This window comes from Sorex fumeus, unplaced genomic scaffold (assembly GCF_029834395.1).
Source record: "Sorex fumeus unplaced genomic scaffold, SorFum_2.1 ptg000002l, whole genome shotgun sequence".
NCBI classification, from domain to species: Eukaryota; Metazoa; Chordata; class Mammalia; order Eulipotyphla; family Soricidae; genus Sorex; species Sorex fumeus.
This window is the reverse complement of record NW_026606059.1, coordinates 64,439,468-64,456,931: the sequence shown is the minus strand read 5'-3', so window position 1 is coordinate 64,456,931 and position 17,464 is coordinate 64,439,468. Positions and strand designations below refer to the sequence as shown.

General features: G+C 40.5%; 1 protein-coding gene across 1 annotated transcript in view; it reads right to left on the bottom strand.

Moving 5' to 3' along the window:
- The window catches only part of EIF3H (eukaryotic translation initiation factor 3 subunit H), a 99,669-nt gene extending 87,214 nt beyond the window's left edge, over nucleotides 1-12,455 (bottom strand). The window contains exon 1 of the mRNA XM_056110171.1: nucleotides 12,301-12,455. Within this exon, the coding sequence (XP_055966146.1) occupies nucleotides 12,301-12,432 (132 nt within the window). The 5' untranslated portion in view covers nucleotides 12,433-12,455. The remainder of the gene's footprint in view (nucleotides 1-12,300) is intronic.
- Nucleotides 12,456-17,464: the final 5,009 nt, after the last annotated feature.

Sequence of the window (17,464 nt, the reverse complement as noted above, 5' to 3'; positions counted from 1 at the left end):
GAGAGACAAATCTAGTGCACTCCATGCTACCATTGCCTATATCCTGACTTGGAAGTGTGTTGTTCATTTTAGTTCCATGTGTTTCTCTCTTCTCTCTCATATTTCCTAAATAAAACTTTTTTAAAACATAGTGATACTTATTGCTGACAGTAATATTTTAGATGTCAGATACTGTTCTTAACATTACTGGACTTGGGCCATAAAAAAGACCCTATATGTGAAAACTGTTTATATCAGTGCTTATCAAGCTATTAGTTGTAAAAGAATTTTCAATCCTCTTCAGTCCATCAAGGAGCAGTATTTTAACCAAAAACAAAATGCACGTACTGGAAAAGTGAAAAATTTTAAAAGGCAAAGAAAGTGCAATGTCAGGGATCATACGCTTGGCTATGAAAGCAAACCACACCGCTCTAACACTTCTAAGATCAACACCTGTGCTACCTAATGCTGACCAGTAAGCAGTACCCACCCTTTCAGTTAACGTGATTTATAGAATCTAACATCAAGCAGGTGGACAGTTCCCTTTCAACTCCAGGAGCTGAACCTTATGACTTTATAATCAAATTTCATTTTATATCACTCAAAATATCAACATGCCAACCACTGTAAACCCCAACTTTATGGCCAGCAAGTCCCTATCCCGAGCACCTCTTGCTGTGTCCATTCAAGAACCACCTAGATGCCTTGGCTAAGGTCAAAATTACTATTTCAGTAGTTGATCCTATTTCTAAGCATTGTAATTTTTATGAGGGTTAAAAAATTTATTTCGGGGCCAGTACAGCAGGTAGGGCATTTGCTTTGCATGCGACTAACCCAGGTTCAATCCCTGGCATCATCCCATATGGCTCCCCAAGCACCGCCAGGAGTAATGCCTGAGCGCAGAGCCAGGAGTAACCCCTGAGCATCACTGGGTGCAACCCAAAAAGAAAAAAAAATTGAAAATAAATAAAATGTATTTCAATACCAAGAATTCCTTTTTGAAGTTCTATGGACAGGAAATGAAATTATTTGCTAAATCGGTGAGCTCCACTGAATTCACAACATGCCAAGCCCGATTTGCTAATTTAATCCATCTGTTGTCTAGCACAGTGTTTCTCGACCTCTTTTCCAATTGTGGTGCCCTTCCAACCTTGCTTCCTTCCTGTGGGCCCCATCCTAGAAGACGGATGCCTCATCTCATACTGTAACTCCCATTTACACGTTTTCTCCTGTGGTTCTCCTGGAATACCCCAGGGCACTATATGGCGCCTGGTTAAGAAATACAGGTAAAGTACCTGACAACTATACAACTAATCTTCATTTTCCTTGTTAAAAAACTTTTCGAAAATAGAATGCAATAAAAGCTTAAAAATTGATTCTTTCCTTACTCCAAATTAATTTGTTTCGGGGCCACACCCATATTTGGAGCTTACTCCTGGCCCTTCACTCAGGGGTCATGGCTGGCAAACTTGGAGGATCATAAGGGATGACCAGGATTGAACCCATCTCTGCCATGTGCAAAAGTTAAATTACCCGCTGTTTTATCTCTCCAGCCACAACCCCCACCCCCCCCAAATTAATTCCTCTATATACAAATGTGAGCCACTGATCTGTGCAAACAGAAAAGGCAACAACATAGTGAGTAGGTACTAGCATCCAAGACCAAGTTTGAATTCCAGCTCTGGGTTCTCAAAGAAGCTGCCTTACCTAGTCCCTATTCCCATCTCACCGGCTTTTTCCCCCATGGTAATAGGTACCTATCTCACAGCGCGGTTGCAAAGTTAAAAAATAATCTACCTAAAAGATTCTCAACACAGCATCTAGCAAATCCTCAGTAAATGTGAGCTACTGTTACAACAACCTTATTCCTCAGAATTTTTCAGGGCATTATGATGTAAACTTGGGACCAGAGCAGTGATACAGTGGGTAGGGTGTTTGCCTTGCACATGGCTGACCTGGATTCGATCCCCAGCATTCCATATGAGTGTGGAGCCAGGAGTAACCTCTGAGCATCTCTGTGTCTGACCCAAAAGGACCCCCCCCACAAAAAAAAAGGCAAACTATAACTTGGGGGGGTGGGGGTGGGGATGGCGATAGGACACCTGACACTTAACTTCTACTAAGACTTCTCAGTTATCTAGACCTAGAGTCAGCTCTTATAAAATACCCAACAGCACGGAGATACTGAGGATCCCACCCACAGCCTCATGCACTCAAGGTATATGTCTATGGCTGAGTTATATCCCTGCCCCTGCACAAAACTGTTTTCATCTGTATTCAAAATTCAAGAGACAAAACTGACAAAACATTGTGTATACTTGTACCTATGTAATTTTCCTTAATTGCACTGTTATCCTAGCTAAAATAAAGTCTAGGTCCAGGCAAAAGTTTCTTTAAAGACTTAAAAAAGGCAAAGCCTATACAACACCAATTGCTGGCTTGCTGAAAAAAGGCAGGATGTAGAATTCCTGGTTGGCTTTGTTAGTTTTGTAGATTCTGGGAGGTAAGGGCTACAGTATGAATTTCTCACATCAATCTCTGTCAAAAAATAGCTATTGCTGTAGAAGAATTTTAGTCTCAAAAAAACTGAAATGCCATAGAATCTCCTCTTAACATATTCTGTAAAGTCAATATCAAGACTTTCATTTAATTCTGGCATCTTTCACAGACTGATCTGTGAACTTGGCAGCTTTCTTATTTGGTTAAGCCCAATCATTTTTTTCTAACACTGCACAAAGAAGGTAGTTATTGCCAAATGTAAATTCAAAAAGCAGAGAGAGCATTAGTCTTAAATTTAACACATTTTATAGCTCAATTGGGATAGGGGTTCCATTTCATAACTGAGTCAAATAATAAATAGGATTTAAATCACTGGAGTTAAGTCTTGATGTGAAGGAAACTTAAGTAAGCTGATAGGGGGTAAAAAAGATATTCTGCCCCTAACACATAAGGGAATAGTTACAATGCTCCAATACTCTTAATATCTACAATATTTCAGTTGAAAGAGCATATTTCATTATTATTCCCTTGGATCTAATGTTCATTGACTATCCACATTTTTATAATTAAATCAACTAATAACTGCCAGAAAAGGGCAATACACCCTCAAAAACTTCATCAGAATTCCACTGCACCCATTCAAATCAGTCATAGGAAAGTAAAACGATGCAAACATACAAATTATAAAAACATACAGTCACAATTAAATGTGAATTGATAAAAGATGTTTAATTTAGAACATTAAATCTATGTTTTACCAACTTAAAATATACAACCAACCTGCAAATTTTTCCACATGTAGCTAGCATGCAATTTTTCTAAAATAAATCATGTGCTAAGAAAGAAGTCTTGAGTAGAGCAAAATTCATTTCTGCACAGATACAAACACAACACATACACAATACAAAGGAAGATTTTTTCACTGTTGAGCTATTTCAGAACACATTTTTCAATTTATTACACAGAGGCAGCAACTACTTAGGTGATCTAAGGGCACTTCAATTAAACTGCTTCCAACTCCTTAATAACAGAAACCACTTACTAAAACAGATCCAGAAAGAAACTGTGAACAAGAATAACTGCCTCTGGGAAGAAACTGGTTGACGACATGGATAACAGAATTTGGCTGAGGATGTGGCTCAATGCATAGCATATGCCCTGGGCTTAAGCCCAACACTTCAAACAAAATAATTTCATTAACTTTTGGGAGTCAGAGTGACAATACAGTACAATGGGGAGGGCACTGCCATGCTGGTGGATGACCTAGGCTTGATCCCCAGCATCCCATATGAACCCCCAATCCCTGCCACGAGTAATCCCTGAGCACAGAACCAGGAGTAAGCCTAAGAACAGCTATGTGGAGCCCCCAAACGAAACCAAATAAAAGGGTTTTTTTCCATCATTAGCAGTTCTATAAATTAATATACCCCAATCAAAAATTTAAAATAATAAAAAATTAATAAAAGTGAGGGGTTTTTTTTCACTTTCAACATCTTTACCTTTCGATTTGTATGCACGTGCATGTATTACCCAGTCAGTGACTGTGTCTAGGGAAACAGGTTTACCACATCAAAATGGAAATGCCTCTTGCACTTCCATGTTCCTGCAGCACGATTTACAATAGCCAGAATCTGGAAACAACCTGAGTGCCGGAGAACAAATGACTGGACAAAAACTACGGTACATCTACACAATGGAGTATTATGAAGCTTCTACAGGAAAAACAAAATCATGAAATTTGCTTATAAATAGATAGCCATGTCATGCTGAGTGAAATGATTCAGGAGAGACTGACTGCATAGATTGATTGCACTTAGCTGTGGGATAGGGGGAAAAAAAAAACCCCAAACCATAATATAAGACTAATATCCAAGAACAGTAGAAACAAGGGCCGGGACTGGTTCACTGTCAGAAGCTTGCCACAAGTAGAAAAGGGCAGTCAGGAGAGAGAAGGGACCGCTTCTAGTTGGAAATAATCACTCCTTTGACAAGAATTGAGTGCTGAAAGTAGGTAAAGGGATATACATGATAACTTTCCAGCAGCTGTACTGCAAATCATAAAAATGCCCAGAAGGAAGAGAGAGAAAGAAGAAAAGTGACTGCCATACAGGCAGGCTGGGGAGGGGGTGAAGGATAGGTGTGGTGGTAGGAGGGAAACTGGGGACATTAATGGTAGAAAATGTACACTAGTGTAGGGATGGGTATAGAAACATCCTATGACTGAAACGCAATCATGAACAACTTTAGAAATGTGTTTCTCACAGTGATTCAATATTTTTTTAATTCACATTAAAAAAAAAAGGTATACAAGGGTCAGAGAAATAGTACAGCAGGCAAGGCACTTGCCTTGCATGTGGTCCATCTGGGTTATATCCCTAGCACCCCGTATGGTCCTCTAAGTGATCCCTGAGTATAGGTCAGGAGTAAGCCCTTAGGCCTGTCCCAATCACACACTCCAAAAAAGGGTGTATGATAGAAATTCTAAGAAGACACCTTTCTGAGGTGTCCTTCAGAGCAAAATTAAAGATATGTATTTCTAAACAAAATGTCAAAGAAATGTTTTATTCTATCTGCAAGGAAAGGATTTTGGTCTTAATTGCTGAAAGACTACCCTTAAACCAAGCTCATTATTTATTCAGTTGCACTGTCTGTTACTGAAATAAAACAATGAAGTCTGTTGTAAGTCACAAAAAAGAAATAGTATCAAAAAATAAATAGTATTAGGAGCAAGAATGATAGTTACACTAGGTAAGGTATTTGCCTTATACACAGCAGACAGGGGTTCGATTCCTAGCATCCCACAAGGCCCCCAAGCACTGCCAGGAGTAATTCTTGAATGCAGAGCCAGGAATAATGCCGGATAAGACCCCAAAAGCCAGGAAAAATATAAAAGAATAGAAAGAGATAGTATTGGCAACAGTTATTAAGCTGAAAAACTTTAGTGATTTTAAGAGAACCCAAAGGAAATCCTAAGGAACAAAGAAAACATGGGAAGATGATAATATTACTAATGTACAGACATATTTATTAAATTGAATTATTGTAAAGAAAATACAAAAATTTTAAAAACAAAGGCAAAGAAAGTAAATGTTTACATTTAAAAAGCGGAGACAGGGGAGGAAGGTCTCAGGCAAATGGTTTAAAAGGAGGAGTGCATGTTTTTGCATGTATAAGACTTTTGGCATACTTTTGGGCAGGGGTTGGGGGGACACTCAAATAGGGGTATTCCTGGATTTGATCAGGAACCAAGAAGATTTGGGTTTGATCATCAGAATCATATGGCTCTCTTTAGCACAGAACCAGGAATATGCCCCACCCCACCCCCAAATAAAACCACAAAATTTAATAAAAAGCTGTTAGAGTTTTTTTCTTTATCTTGACTGAGATACTGTCCTTTACAACACTGTTGATGGTTCCACGCATGCATCATTCCAATGTCACACTGGCCACTATAGTATCCCCTTTCTCCACCAAGATCCCAAAAGTCCTTCCCAGTTCAATTCCTCCTCCTCCACCCCGCCAGGCTGCTCTGTGGAGCAACTTTCCAGTTCCGTCGCTCTGGCCGTATCTCTCTCTCTCCTACTCACTTCACTCAACAGGATATCCTCTAATTCCATCCAGGTAGCAGGAAGTGAAGTGATTTTTGTCCTTTGTTACAGCAGTAGAGCATATATTGTGCATACATACCACAACTCCATGATCTATTCATCCCTTAGTTGAGCATTAGGGCTGTATCTGTTATCTTGGTAACTGTACTAAACACTGCAATGAACAGAGGTGTACACATATCCTACTGAATTAATGTTCTTGTGTTTTGGGGAGTAGACGTAAAGGTTCATTTTTTTTTTAAATTATAACTTTCGGTTGACAATGTCGTCAAGAAATATCATCCCAATACAGTGTAAATGAGATGCTCCAGATGGCAAGCTTAAAATGATTTTTAAAAAAACAAACAAATAGCACTGTCTTCCCGTTGTTCATCAATTTGCTCGAGCGGGCCCAGTAATGTCTCCATTGTGAGACTTGTTGTTACTGTGTTTGGCATATTGAATACCTCACAGGTAGCTTGCCAGGCTTTCTCGCGTGGGCAAGATACTCTCGGCAGCTTGCCGGGCTCTCCAAGAGGGGCAGAGTAATCAAACCCGGGTTGGCCAGGTTCACTGCGTGCAAGGCAAACACACTACATAATCCCAGAGCCACAGAGAATGAGCGAAGGGCTGAGCACATGCGTTGCATGAAGGTCTAGGTCTGATCACCAACACTGCACAGAACTCCCAAGCGCTCACCAGGAATACCCCTATTTGTGTGCCCCTTAATCCCTGCCACCCCCCCCAAAAAGTTAAATCTTTATCTTTAAGTATTGCACAGGAAAACACTATATTTTTAAAGGAGGGGCGAGGGTGGGCAGATAGTACAGCAGGCAGGAGGGTTGGCCTTGCACATGGCCAACCCTGAGAACCCCGCATAATCTCCTGAGCCTACTAGAAATGACCTCTGAGCACAGAGCCAGTGGTAAGCTGGGAACACTGCAAATAAATCCCAAATCTTTTATGATAAAATTATGTGTAATGGTAAAAGCAAAACACCCTCATGTTATGAATTTACAGACTGATTTCATCTTTGTAGTACTGTGTGTAGGGAGGCTTATTTTTCCAAGTGGTTTGCTTTTCTTACAATGCATATCATTTTTGTCTTTTAGACAATCAAGTTTTAGCATACTCTTTGCCTCCAAGGATAAACATCTGTTAAGTCAAATGAAACTAGTCAGGGACTGGGATAGAATATAATGAAAAAAGAAAAATTTTACAGATCTGGTTATGTGGCTCAGTGGTAGAGCACCGCCTTGTATATGTCAGACCCTGAGTTTGATTACCAAAGAAATAAGAACAATAAAAATGTGATATTAATCATAGTAATCATTATGACCAGGGACTATGTTCATTATTATTTGGGGGGAGGAAGGGGAAATCACTAAAATTTCATACTGAAAATAGCTAATACTTCCTCTCAGAGTTTAAAACCCATACCATCACTAAATACCGAATTACCACTATTCTGATAAATTGACCTTTTATCTTTTGCGTGGGCATGGTACCCCTATCGACAAAAATACAGAATACTTAATCAATGGCTGAAAACATAGCAGTACTTCTACATTAATAAAAAATATATACACAGATTATTAAGGCATATATACCATTCTCCATTTCAATGTTTACAGTGTTGATAAAAGAAGTATTGACTATCATCAAATAAATGGATGTGTAACATACTGCTCTTAATTTTCTAGGATATCACCATATTATAGAATGATGCTTGACAAACAGTAGTTTATGGAAAAAAATAATCACTGCTTCTTTAAGTATGCTTTCTCATATACCATGCCAGATGAAATAACAAGAACCATAGTTTAATATTTTATAAAACTTAAATTATGAAATAACTGAGAAAAGCAAACACAACCATGTTTTCTTCTAAGTGTTAAAGTCAGAGGATTTATCTAAGAAAACTATAGTTGACTTGATTAAGCAAAACGAAATGAATTGTTTTACTTTATTATTAATGTTCAAGATTTACAGTATTACAGATATTGCTTTAGGTAAAAGTCAGAATATTTGACCATAAAAATAAAAAAACAACAAAAGACTCTCTTCAAAGTCTCATGTTTTGCAAAGGTGTTTCCCCCAGTGTCAGACTTGAGATCTGAGGAAGGTACAGAAAGTGCTTCCAAAACTCAAGAAACTCAGAATATTGAGCAGATCTGAATTCATAATTATAGATTATCATGTGTGTGTACAAATAGGGTAGTTTTCAGCTAAATGTGACTAGAAACCAAAAAACCCAATAATCTGATATAAAATGTTACTATGCACTCATATCTCTAATATGAAGATAGGCATTTTAGAAATAATTATACTAGTTCATCTAGTCAGATCACCTACAGTTAAAGCTAAGAATTTTCATTAAACTCCCTTTTAGTAGGTAAAGTAGTCAATTTGGAATCCCTTCAACCCGCAACTATCAAACTTAATATCAACTACTAAAAAGAATCTCCTGGCAGGCTCAGGTGACCATATAAGATGATCATATAAGATCAAACCCAGGTCTGAAGCATGCAAGAAAAATGCCCTGTCTGTTGTACTATCACTCTGGCCACAAAAGCAGAAAGAAATTAAAAGGCCCTGCCAGAAATACTAACTGATATATTAAATCATATCCAACAGAAATAATATGATACGGATTTCTTTAAATTATTCCCAAGGCACTTAAGAGAAACAATATTGATACAGCTTGTCATTGCTGGTGATGATTCCCCAAATATTAAAACAATGTCAAATTGTTTTTTGAAAAAGGCAAAAAAATGCCAACAGGCCTTCAGACTTTAGGTGCAATGCCCAAGATTTCTGTGAAGCTATCCAAATCCTTCAGGTATCATAAAATAAAAGAGTCAGAAAGGTTTAGGCTTAGGTTTAGGATTGCCGTCTGAAAAGGCAAATAAAAGACCTTAATTAGGAAAATATCTACCAGTAATTAATGTACCTGCAACCCTCCTTAATACACTCCCAGGTTTCTCCAATGTTAATTCCCCAGAATCATACCCTGTGCAGACCATCTTTCTTTTTCCAAACTTGAAAATATTTAAATTGTCTCTTTCAACTACGAACCTGCTGCAATGTAGCACTGTAACACTGTCCTCCCATTGGTCATCGATTTGCTCGAGCAGGCACCAGTAACGTTTTGTAACTGACCAGCAGCTGTCAGTCACTACCAGTTGCTCAGCATCCTAAAAATAATGTTCTGCATATCAACAGCCTAAGGAGAAGACCAAATACTAAGTACAGATTCTACTGAATGTGTATCACTTGCACACCACTGTAAAATTAAAAAAACAAAAAAAAAACCTGTAACTTGAACCATCATAAGAAAAGTACTGTCTTTTTAATTTTCTTATCTATTTTGAGTCATGAGCGCTAAATTCTAGAAAATATACCTGATGCTTGATCAAGAACACTGGATTATTTTATGAACATATTTATTTCCCCCCCGCATCATGACATTAATTCACACAATCTACATGTATCTGAGTTTTCTCCTTTGTAAAATAAGCAAAAACGATTTTTACAACAGAGTTGTTATGTGGCTTCAATGGCTTAAAATACTTAAGGTATTCTGAAGAGCAGGTGACATACAATAAAAACCAATCTCTATTTACTTCTTATGTGTAAAGAGCTAAGCACCAGCTAATCTCCTCATCGACCACCCCCCAAAACTCAGGATGCTCCTCCCAGATGGGAGTATAAAATGAGGCTCCCAGAACCATGCCACTGGACTCTGCGCCAGGCTGTGGGGCGGGTAAGAGTCCTCCCCACCCCAATGGACCCAGCTCCGGCAGCCAACCTCCACTACCCAACCACAGCCACACTCCAGGCCACTTCCCGAACCACGCGACACACTATAAGACACTTTCTACCCATTTTCCACAATTACTACACCATATCTGACAGGGTTCAGACAGTAGGCAACAAATCATAAAGAAAAATATATAAATATATGCCTCTTGAAGAGCCTGGCAAACTACAGAGAGTATCCAGCCCACACGAGCAGAGCCTGGCAAACTCCCCATGGCGTATTCAATATGCCAAATACAGTAACAACAAGAAGTCTCATTCCCCTGACCCTGAAAGAGCCTCCAATCGTTGGCAAAAGATGAGTAAAAAGAGGCTGCTAAAATCTCAGGGCTGGGAGGAATGGAGACATTACTGGCTCCCACTCGAGTAATCCGAAGATCAATGGGATGACAGTGATACAGTGACAGTGTGAACAGCTATAATAATGGAAGGTAGAATAAAACAAGAATGGCAAGAGGCTACCTCAATGGTGAAAGGCAGAGAGCGGAAGTTTGATAGCAATATCCTCATGCCCTGAGTCTGATCCAGGTGGCTATTTGGGATTCTAGAATAAAACCAGGTATCCTATATCCAGCACACCACAGCCAGGTATGTCTAAGCACCACAATGAGAGCAGTTCAAACACCAGGGCCAAGATGAGTGTGTGCGTGCAAACCCAGTGAGTATGTGTAGAAGGACCTCAACCAAAAGTTATCACAATAAACAAAAGGGAACCCAAAAAAGATAAAAAAAAAAAAATGATAAGATGGTTAAGAATGGTAAGCATGTTCAGGATCAAAGTGGGCAGGTTCAACTTCCTGCACAGCATCATGATGGGAAAGGAGCAACTTTTCAGGCAAAATCTTTCTTAAGATGATGACATTTAAACCCACACCTAAATGATCAGGAGGGTAGGAGAGAGATAATAAAGGAAATAAGGGATTTGCCTTGCATGTGCCCGACCCAGTTCAATACCCAGCACCAAGAATGGTCCCTGGAGCACCAACAGGGGTCACTCCTGGCACAGACCTAGGAATGGCCCCTGAACACAGAGGACCACGTCTAGATTTGGAAAAGAAAATAGTAGACCTTTTATGAGCACAGTAATACGTTTGCATTTTATTCTAAGTGTTTACTGATGACAATATGTCAATTAGATAGATTTTGAAAGTGGAATAGAATTTGTTGAGACAAGTTAACACTGCTGAGTTGTCCGTGTTCAAATGGGTAGGTGGGGAGAGCGAAGCCATTTCCATTTGCTAGGAGGGGACAGACTGAGTTAAGACCAACATGGAGAGACAAAGAAGAGAAAAATATTAACCATTTTATTTCTCACCTGTTAAATTTCAGGTGCCTCTACCACATTCACATAGTGAGCAGGCAGCATTCCAAAGTGGACTGCAAGAATTTTAAATCTAGGACTTACCATAAGTGCTATCGCTCCAGCCTGGCAAGCTCCCCATGACGCATTCGATATGCCAAACACAGTAACAACAAAGTCTCCAATGGAGACGTTACTGGGCCCGCTCGAGCAAATCGATGATCAACGGGAGGGCCTTTACTTTACTTTTTACCATAAGTAATATTTAAAGCCGGAAGAAAGGGTGGCAGACGACCTAAGGCATCCACTACAGTAAGCACCACAAACAGCAGCAATAGCTAAGATCAAGGAGCTTACCAAATCCCAGGCACTGGTATTGCTAATGACACGTAGGAAGCCAATTTCAAATCCTGGAAAACAACTCAAATCAGAAAGACAGAGCATAAAGAAATTGTGTGGCATGTCCCCTGTCATTCGGCTCATTTTGGAGCAGAGATTCGCACCCAAGGAAAAAGGCTGGAGGGGAGCTGGCTTTTTAAAAATCTACTTAGTCGTATCCTATCGTAGAGCAGAAAGGGGGCAAAGGGAAGGCCTTCTCAAACGGAGGACACGCAAACGCAGCAGGTGCTCATTTCAACTATGCAGTTTCAGATACATCGCGGGGCCACACAGGCTCAGGACCGATCGGAACGCAAACGCCACCGGGTTAAAGCTACAGGTGTCAGATCCTGGCAGGGCGGCCCGCAAGTTTACTTTCCTCTCCCTTGGCGGAAGTCTCAGAGTCCCAGCCTTCTCCACATCTGTCACCTTACCTGCCTGCCTCCCAGAAAAGTCATATTCCCTGAGTCCCCTACCCCAAGCATCTCCAGACACGCACCCTCAGAAGTCTAGGACACACCTCAGGCCTCGGTCCCCTCACCTCCGCCCTCGATTTCCCCGCCGGCAAAGGGCAGAGCAGCCCGTCACGCCTCCCGGCCAGAGAGTGAACTTGCAAGAGGAGGATTTTAGGTCTCCGGGAGCCCGGGAAGAAGGAGGCGAGGGAGCGTGTCCGAAAGAGCCGGGCAGGAAGCCGCGCTCCAGCACGTGGGCCCGTGGGCACGGACGCCTACTCACCAGGCCATCGATCTGCACTTGCTTCACGGCCGAATCGCCGGTGCCGCCTTTGCCTTTGCCTTTGCCCACCGCGCTGGTGGTGGAGGTAGAGGAGGCGGCAGTGGAGCCCGTGCCTTCCTTGCGGGACGCCATCTTTCAAGCCGGACCGGAAGAGAGAGAAACGTGAGTAACCGGAAGCGGAAGCGCAAGCCGCGATGACGTCAGGCACGGGGGCGGGCGTTTGGGGGGGCGGGACCAGGCTCGCTGCTTCTCCTCCCCAGCCTTGGACCAGCTGGTGGAGTGTTTGGGTTTGCGGATGGAGGCTCCTTTCCCACTGAAAGTTTGGAAATGAAAGGCGTTTTCAATGTTTGCCCCCTTTTTTTTTTACTCTTGATTTACCTGGTGTTAAGTCGTTGATCGTACTGAGATTGTAGCGCAGGAAGCATTCAGTTCTAGTTCTTTTAGATTAATTCCCATTACCTATCTTGTAAAATATGAAGAATAGTCCCAGTTCTTATTATACCAATTTGAAAACTGAGACCGGGCTTTACATTTTGTTAATTAGTGCCCCTCTGGTTTTGCAATTTGTCCTATATAATTTTAGAGAGCAGTTTCTAAACACTTAGCTATTACAGAAATGAATCAAAATATTGGAGTGTTGGGGCTGGAGTGATAGCACATCGGGTAGGTCGCTTGCCTTGCACGTGGCCTACCCGGGCTCGATTCCCAGCATCCCATATGGTCCCCCAAGCACCACCAGAAATAATTCCTGAGTACAGAGCTAGGAGTAAACCCTGAGCATCGCTGGGTGTGACCCAAAAAACAAAAATATATATATATTGGAGTGTTGATCAAAATTACCAGAAAAGAACTATTCGTAGCCCAAGTGGTAGAATGCATGCCGAGCATGTGAGGTACTGGTTTTACTCCATAAAAAATAATAGTGATGAAATTAACATAAAATAGTAGTTTTTTACTGCTATCATGTAAAATTTACAGGAGAAAAATAACAAAGGAGTTTTGGGGGGATTTTTTTGTTTCTGCTTTAGGTTCACATCCAGCTATGCTCAGGGATCACTCCTCAGGGAACTATTTGGGTACGTGGAGTCAGTACTTGATGAATACTTGGAGAATAATGGTATGTTGTGTTTTGTTTATTTTTATTTTGTGGAGTTTTGTTTTTTTTTGGTTAGTTGTATTTGGGGTTGGGTTTTTCTTCTTTTTTTTTTTTTTTTTGGCTTTTTTGAGTCACACCAGGCAATGCTCAGGGGTTACTCCTGACTCTGCACACAGGAACTTATTCCTGGCGTTGCATGGGGGACTGTATGGGATGCCAAGGATTGAACTGGGTTGGCTGCATACAAGGCAAAAACCCTACCACAGATCAAACACAGAAATGCCACATGCAAGACAAATACCCTACCAACTCTACAGTCACTTCTGCCTCTATAAAGAAGTTAGTTGACTTGAAGTGTGAAGTGTGATAGCATGATGAAGAGCAGATTTCCTAAAAATTTCCCCACTTCTAGGAAAAAGGAGGTCTTTTAAGTCTTTTAAGACAATGCTTGGCAGCTTTAGAAGACCTGTTTTGATTAGGAAACTTCTTTGCTTTCAAGTGCTAGAGAACTTCAGAGATCTGGTTCTCCTGCCTTTAGAGGGCCAATCTAAAAGACGCTGGGGCGCTGGATGGAGAAACAACTTAATTAGCAACAAGTCACAGATTGGAAGATGGTGAATTTATGGCCTCAAAGCGACTGTCCCATTTCACAGTTGCAAGAATACATTTTTTTTAAAGCAACAGGGAACAGGGAAGCTACTTTTTATTTAAGGAAGGGTGAGTGTTCCAGACCAGTGGGTGCCAGAATAAAAATAAAATTCCTTCATGGACTGGATCCCCTAGGCACTCTGTCTTATCTACAAACCTAGGTAAAGGTAAAAGGTATCTTTTGGGGTAAAGATAAACTGAGAACAAACTGCCCTTATTGTTGCCAAACTTGACATGGGTGTTTAATCTTACTCTCAGGATTATATAGGGTTGATTGGGAATGTAAGAAGAAATGTATTGTCATGGGGGGCAGGGAGAGGAAGTAATGTTTTAGGGTAGTCCCTGCTGGAGTCAGTACTTAACTTGGAGGATAATGGTATGTTGTGTTTTGCTTGTTTTGGTTTGTGACGTTTTGGCTTTTTGGTTTGGGGAGGTGTTTTTGTTTTTGTTCTGGGTTTATTTTTGGTTTTTATTATTTTTTTTAACTTACTTTTTTGAGTCACACCTGGTGATGCTCAGCGGTTTCTCCTGACTCAGCACTCAGGAATTACTCCTGATGGTGCGTGGGGGACTATATGGGATGACAAGGACTGAACCCAGGTAAGTCGCATACAAGGCAAACACCCTAACTGCTGTACTATCACTCTGGCTCCTGTATGGTTTTTTGTAAAGCTTGACAACAAACATGATGTCCAAGATCTACATGATAATCTTCAAAAGTCTTTTCAGATGGCCTGGTATTATTTTTTATTTTTTAATTTTCTGTCAAATCTAACAGTACTTAGTATAACATTAAACATGCAACGAATGACATCTCTTAGCATTGGGAAACAGGGTAAAGGCCAAGGGTGCTGAGAGATTACAGAAATCATACATGTAAGGGCTAGAGAGATAACTCAAAAGACTGGAGTTTACATGCAGGAGAACAGGGTTTAATCCGCAACATCACATGGTCCCCCTAGCACCTTTGGGAGTGATCCCTGTGCACTGAGTCAGGAATAGCCTGATAGCACTGCTATGGTGGCCAAAAATACACACAAAAATTATTATTATTATTATTATTATTATTATTATTATGTTTTTGAGAAGGAGGAATTTGTACAATCTTTTTTTTTTTTTTTGGCTTTTTGGGTTACACCTGGCAATGCTCAAGGGATTACTCCTGACTCTGCACTCAGGAATTATTTCTGGAGGTGCTTGGAAGACCATATGAAATGCTGGGGATCGAACTGGGGTCTGCCACGTGCAAGGCAAACACCCTACCCTCTGTGCTATCACTCCGGCCCCCAAATGGAGTTTTAATTACTATTCACTTGCATGTTCTTTAGTCTTTGGGGCAAGTACAGTTATCCTTGTTTAATACTAATCTTTGACCATTTTCAATCACTTGTATCACTTGTCATTCCGTTGCTCATTGATTTGCTCGAGTGGGTGCCAATAACGTCTCCATTCGTCCCTGCCTCTTGCTAGTGTAGCCCAGTGGCATCTGTTGCTCCAGGAACACAAAGAGCATCAAACCGTTTATTCAAGGTCTTGACAAAGAAGTCCGACCAGTTTCAATATACCATTTTCAATAGTAGACCTATTTTAACTTTGGAAATGTGGGCTCATTCAATAAATACCTGTGCAGAATTGACGAAGTGGTTACATCAATGGTTTTGTTGGGGCAGGGTTTGGGTCTGTTGTAATACAATCTGGGAACAAAAATAGTTATACCTAAAATATTCTTGATGATATGAAATTAAGAATTCTTTCCAAATGCAGATTTAATAGATACCAAAAATAGACCACAGTATGTAGAAATAACTAATTTAGAAGTTGTGAGGGTTTACTATAGAATTAGAAATATAACCAAACAAAGACAAAAAAAATGGAAACTGGTGCCTGTCACTAATCAGCATAAAAAATACCCAAGGTTGCTTAAAACAAGAATAAGTTTATTAAGGCCAGAGAGATAATGAAGCAACTGTGGCATTTGCTTTCCAAATTTCGATGCCTGGCACTCCTTTTGGTACTCTGAGCACCACCAGGAGTGGTCCCTGAGCACAGAGCCAGGAGTAAGCTCTGAGCACAGTTTGGTGTGGCCCAAATACAAAATCAAACCAATATTAACATTGCATCATCAATCAAAAAACTACTAAGTAAAGTTTAACGTTTTCAATTTTCTTCAGGGCCAGAGATATAGAAAAGGCCCTCCCGTTGATCGTCAATTTGCTCGAGCGGGCCCAGTAACGTCTCCATTGGAGACTTTGTTGTTACTGTGTCTGGCATATCGAATACTCTCGGTAGCTTGCCGGGCTCTCCGAGAGGGGCGGAGGAATCGAACTCGGGTCGGCCATGTTGGCTGCGTGCAAGGCAGACGCCCTACCCGCTGTGCTATAGAAGAGTGGGTAATAAATAATAAAAGAAACTAATAAAATGAAAATATACTATTTAAAAATAAAATAGATTTTTCGATTTTTTCCATAAAAATACCCACACTGTGGTTTTTCAGTCATATTTGCTGATCATACAATGATTTTTTTTCATCTGAACAAAGATCATGCAGATAAGCCCTCTGCATGAAATAAGTACCAATACAGAAAGAGAAAGAGGGTGGGGAGAGAGAAAGACCATCAGAGGAACTCAACCCAGAAGTTAGAGTTTGAAATGGGAAACAATTATGAAACATGTAGTGCAGCCATAAAATTATAATCACCTTAAGTAGAAAAGGCTTAAAAGTAAGGGAAATGCTTTCCTCACTTGAATTCTTTGTTTCAATCCTATCTCACTAGCAGCGCCTTTCTTCTTAATCACCATTGCTCATTAATCTACCCTTCCCTAACCTTTATTAAAGGACTGGAAAGATGGTGTAGAGATGAAGGCACTTGCCTTGCTTACAACTATAGCCATGATAGTTTAAATTCCTGCACCACCACATGTGATTCCTTAAGCACTTTCAAGAATGGATCTCCCTTCATCCCCCACATGTAACGTACATTACATATATAATGTATTTTATATTTTACATAATATATTATTTTTCCACAACTAAATCATTACATACCTTTGTTCTGTTATCTGTACTTCCTATCATGGTGATCTCATCTCGCCTCATGTCTCTATCTATCATGCATATGCTGGAGAAATTATTACCTCCCCAGACCTCACCCCTGAACTTAACATTAATGTGTCCTTTCGAATTTTTAATATTTCCAGCTAAGTGTCCAGTGGGCATCTCTAACTTTACTTTCTTGAAGCAGAGCTCTAAGTACAACAGCTCCTTTGAACAATGGGAGGACCGTGACTGTGATCTGTGAGCTGGAGCAATAGCACAGTGGTAGGGCGTTCGCCTTACAAGCGGCCAACATGACCGACCCGAGTTCGATTCCTCTGCCCCTCTCGGAGAGCCCGGCAAGCTACCGAGAGTATTCGATATGC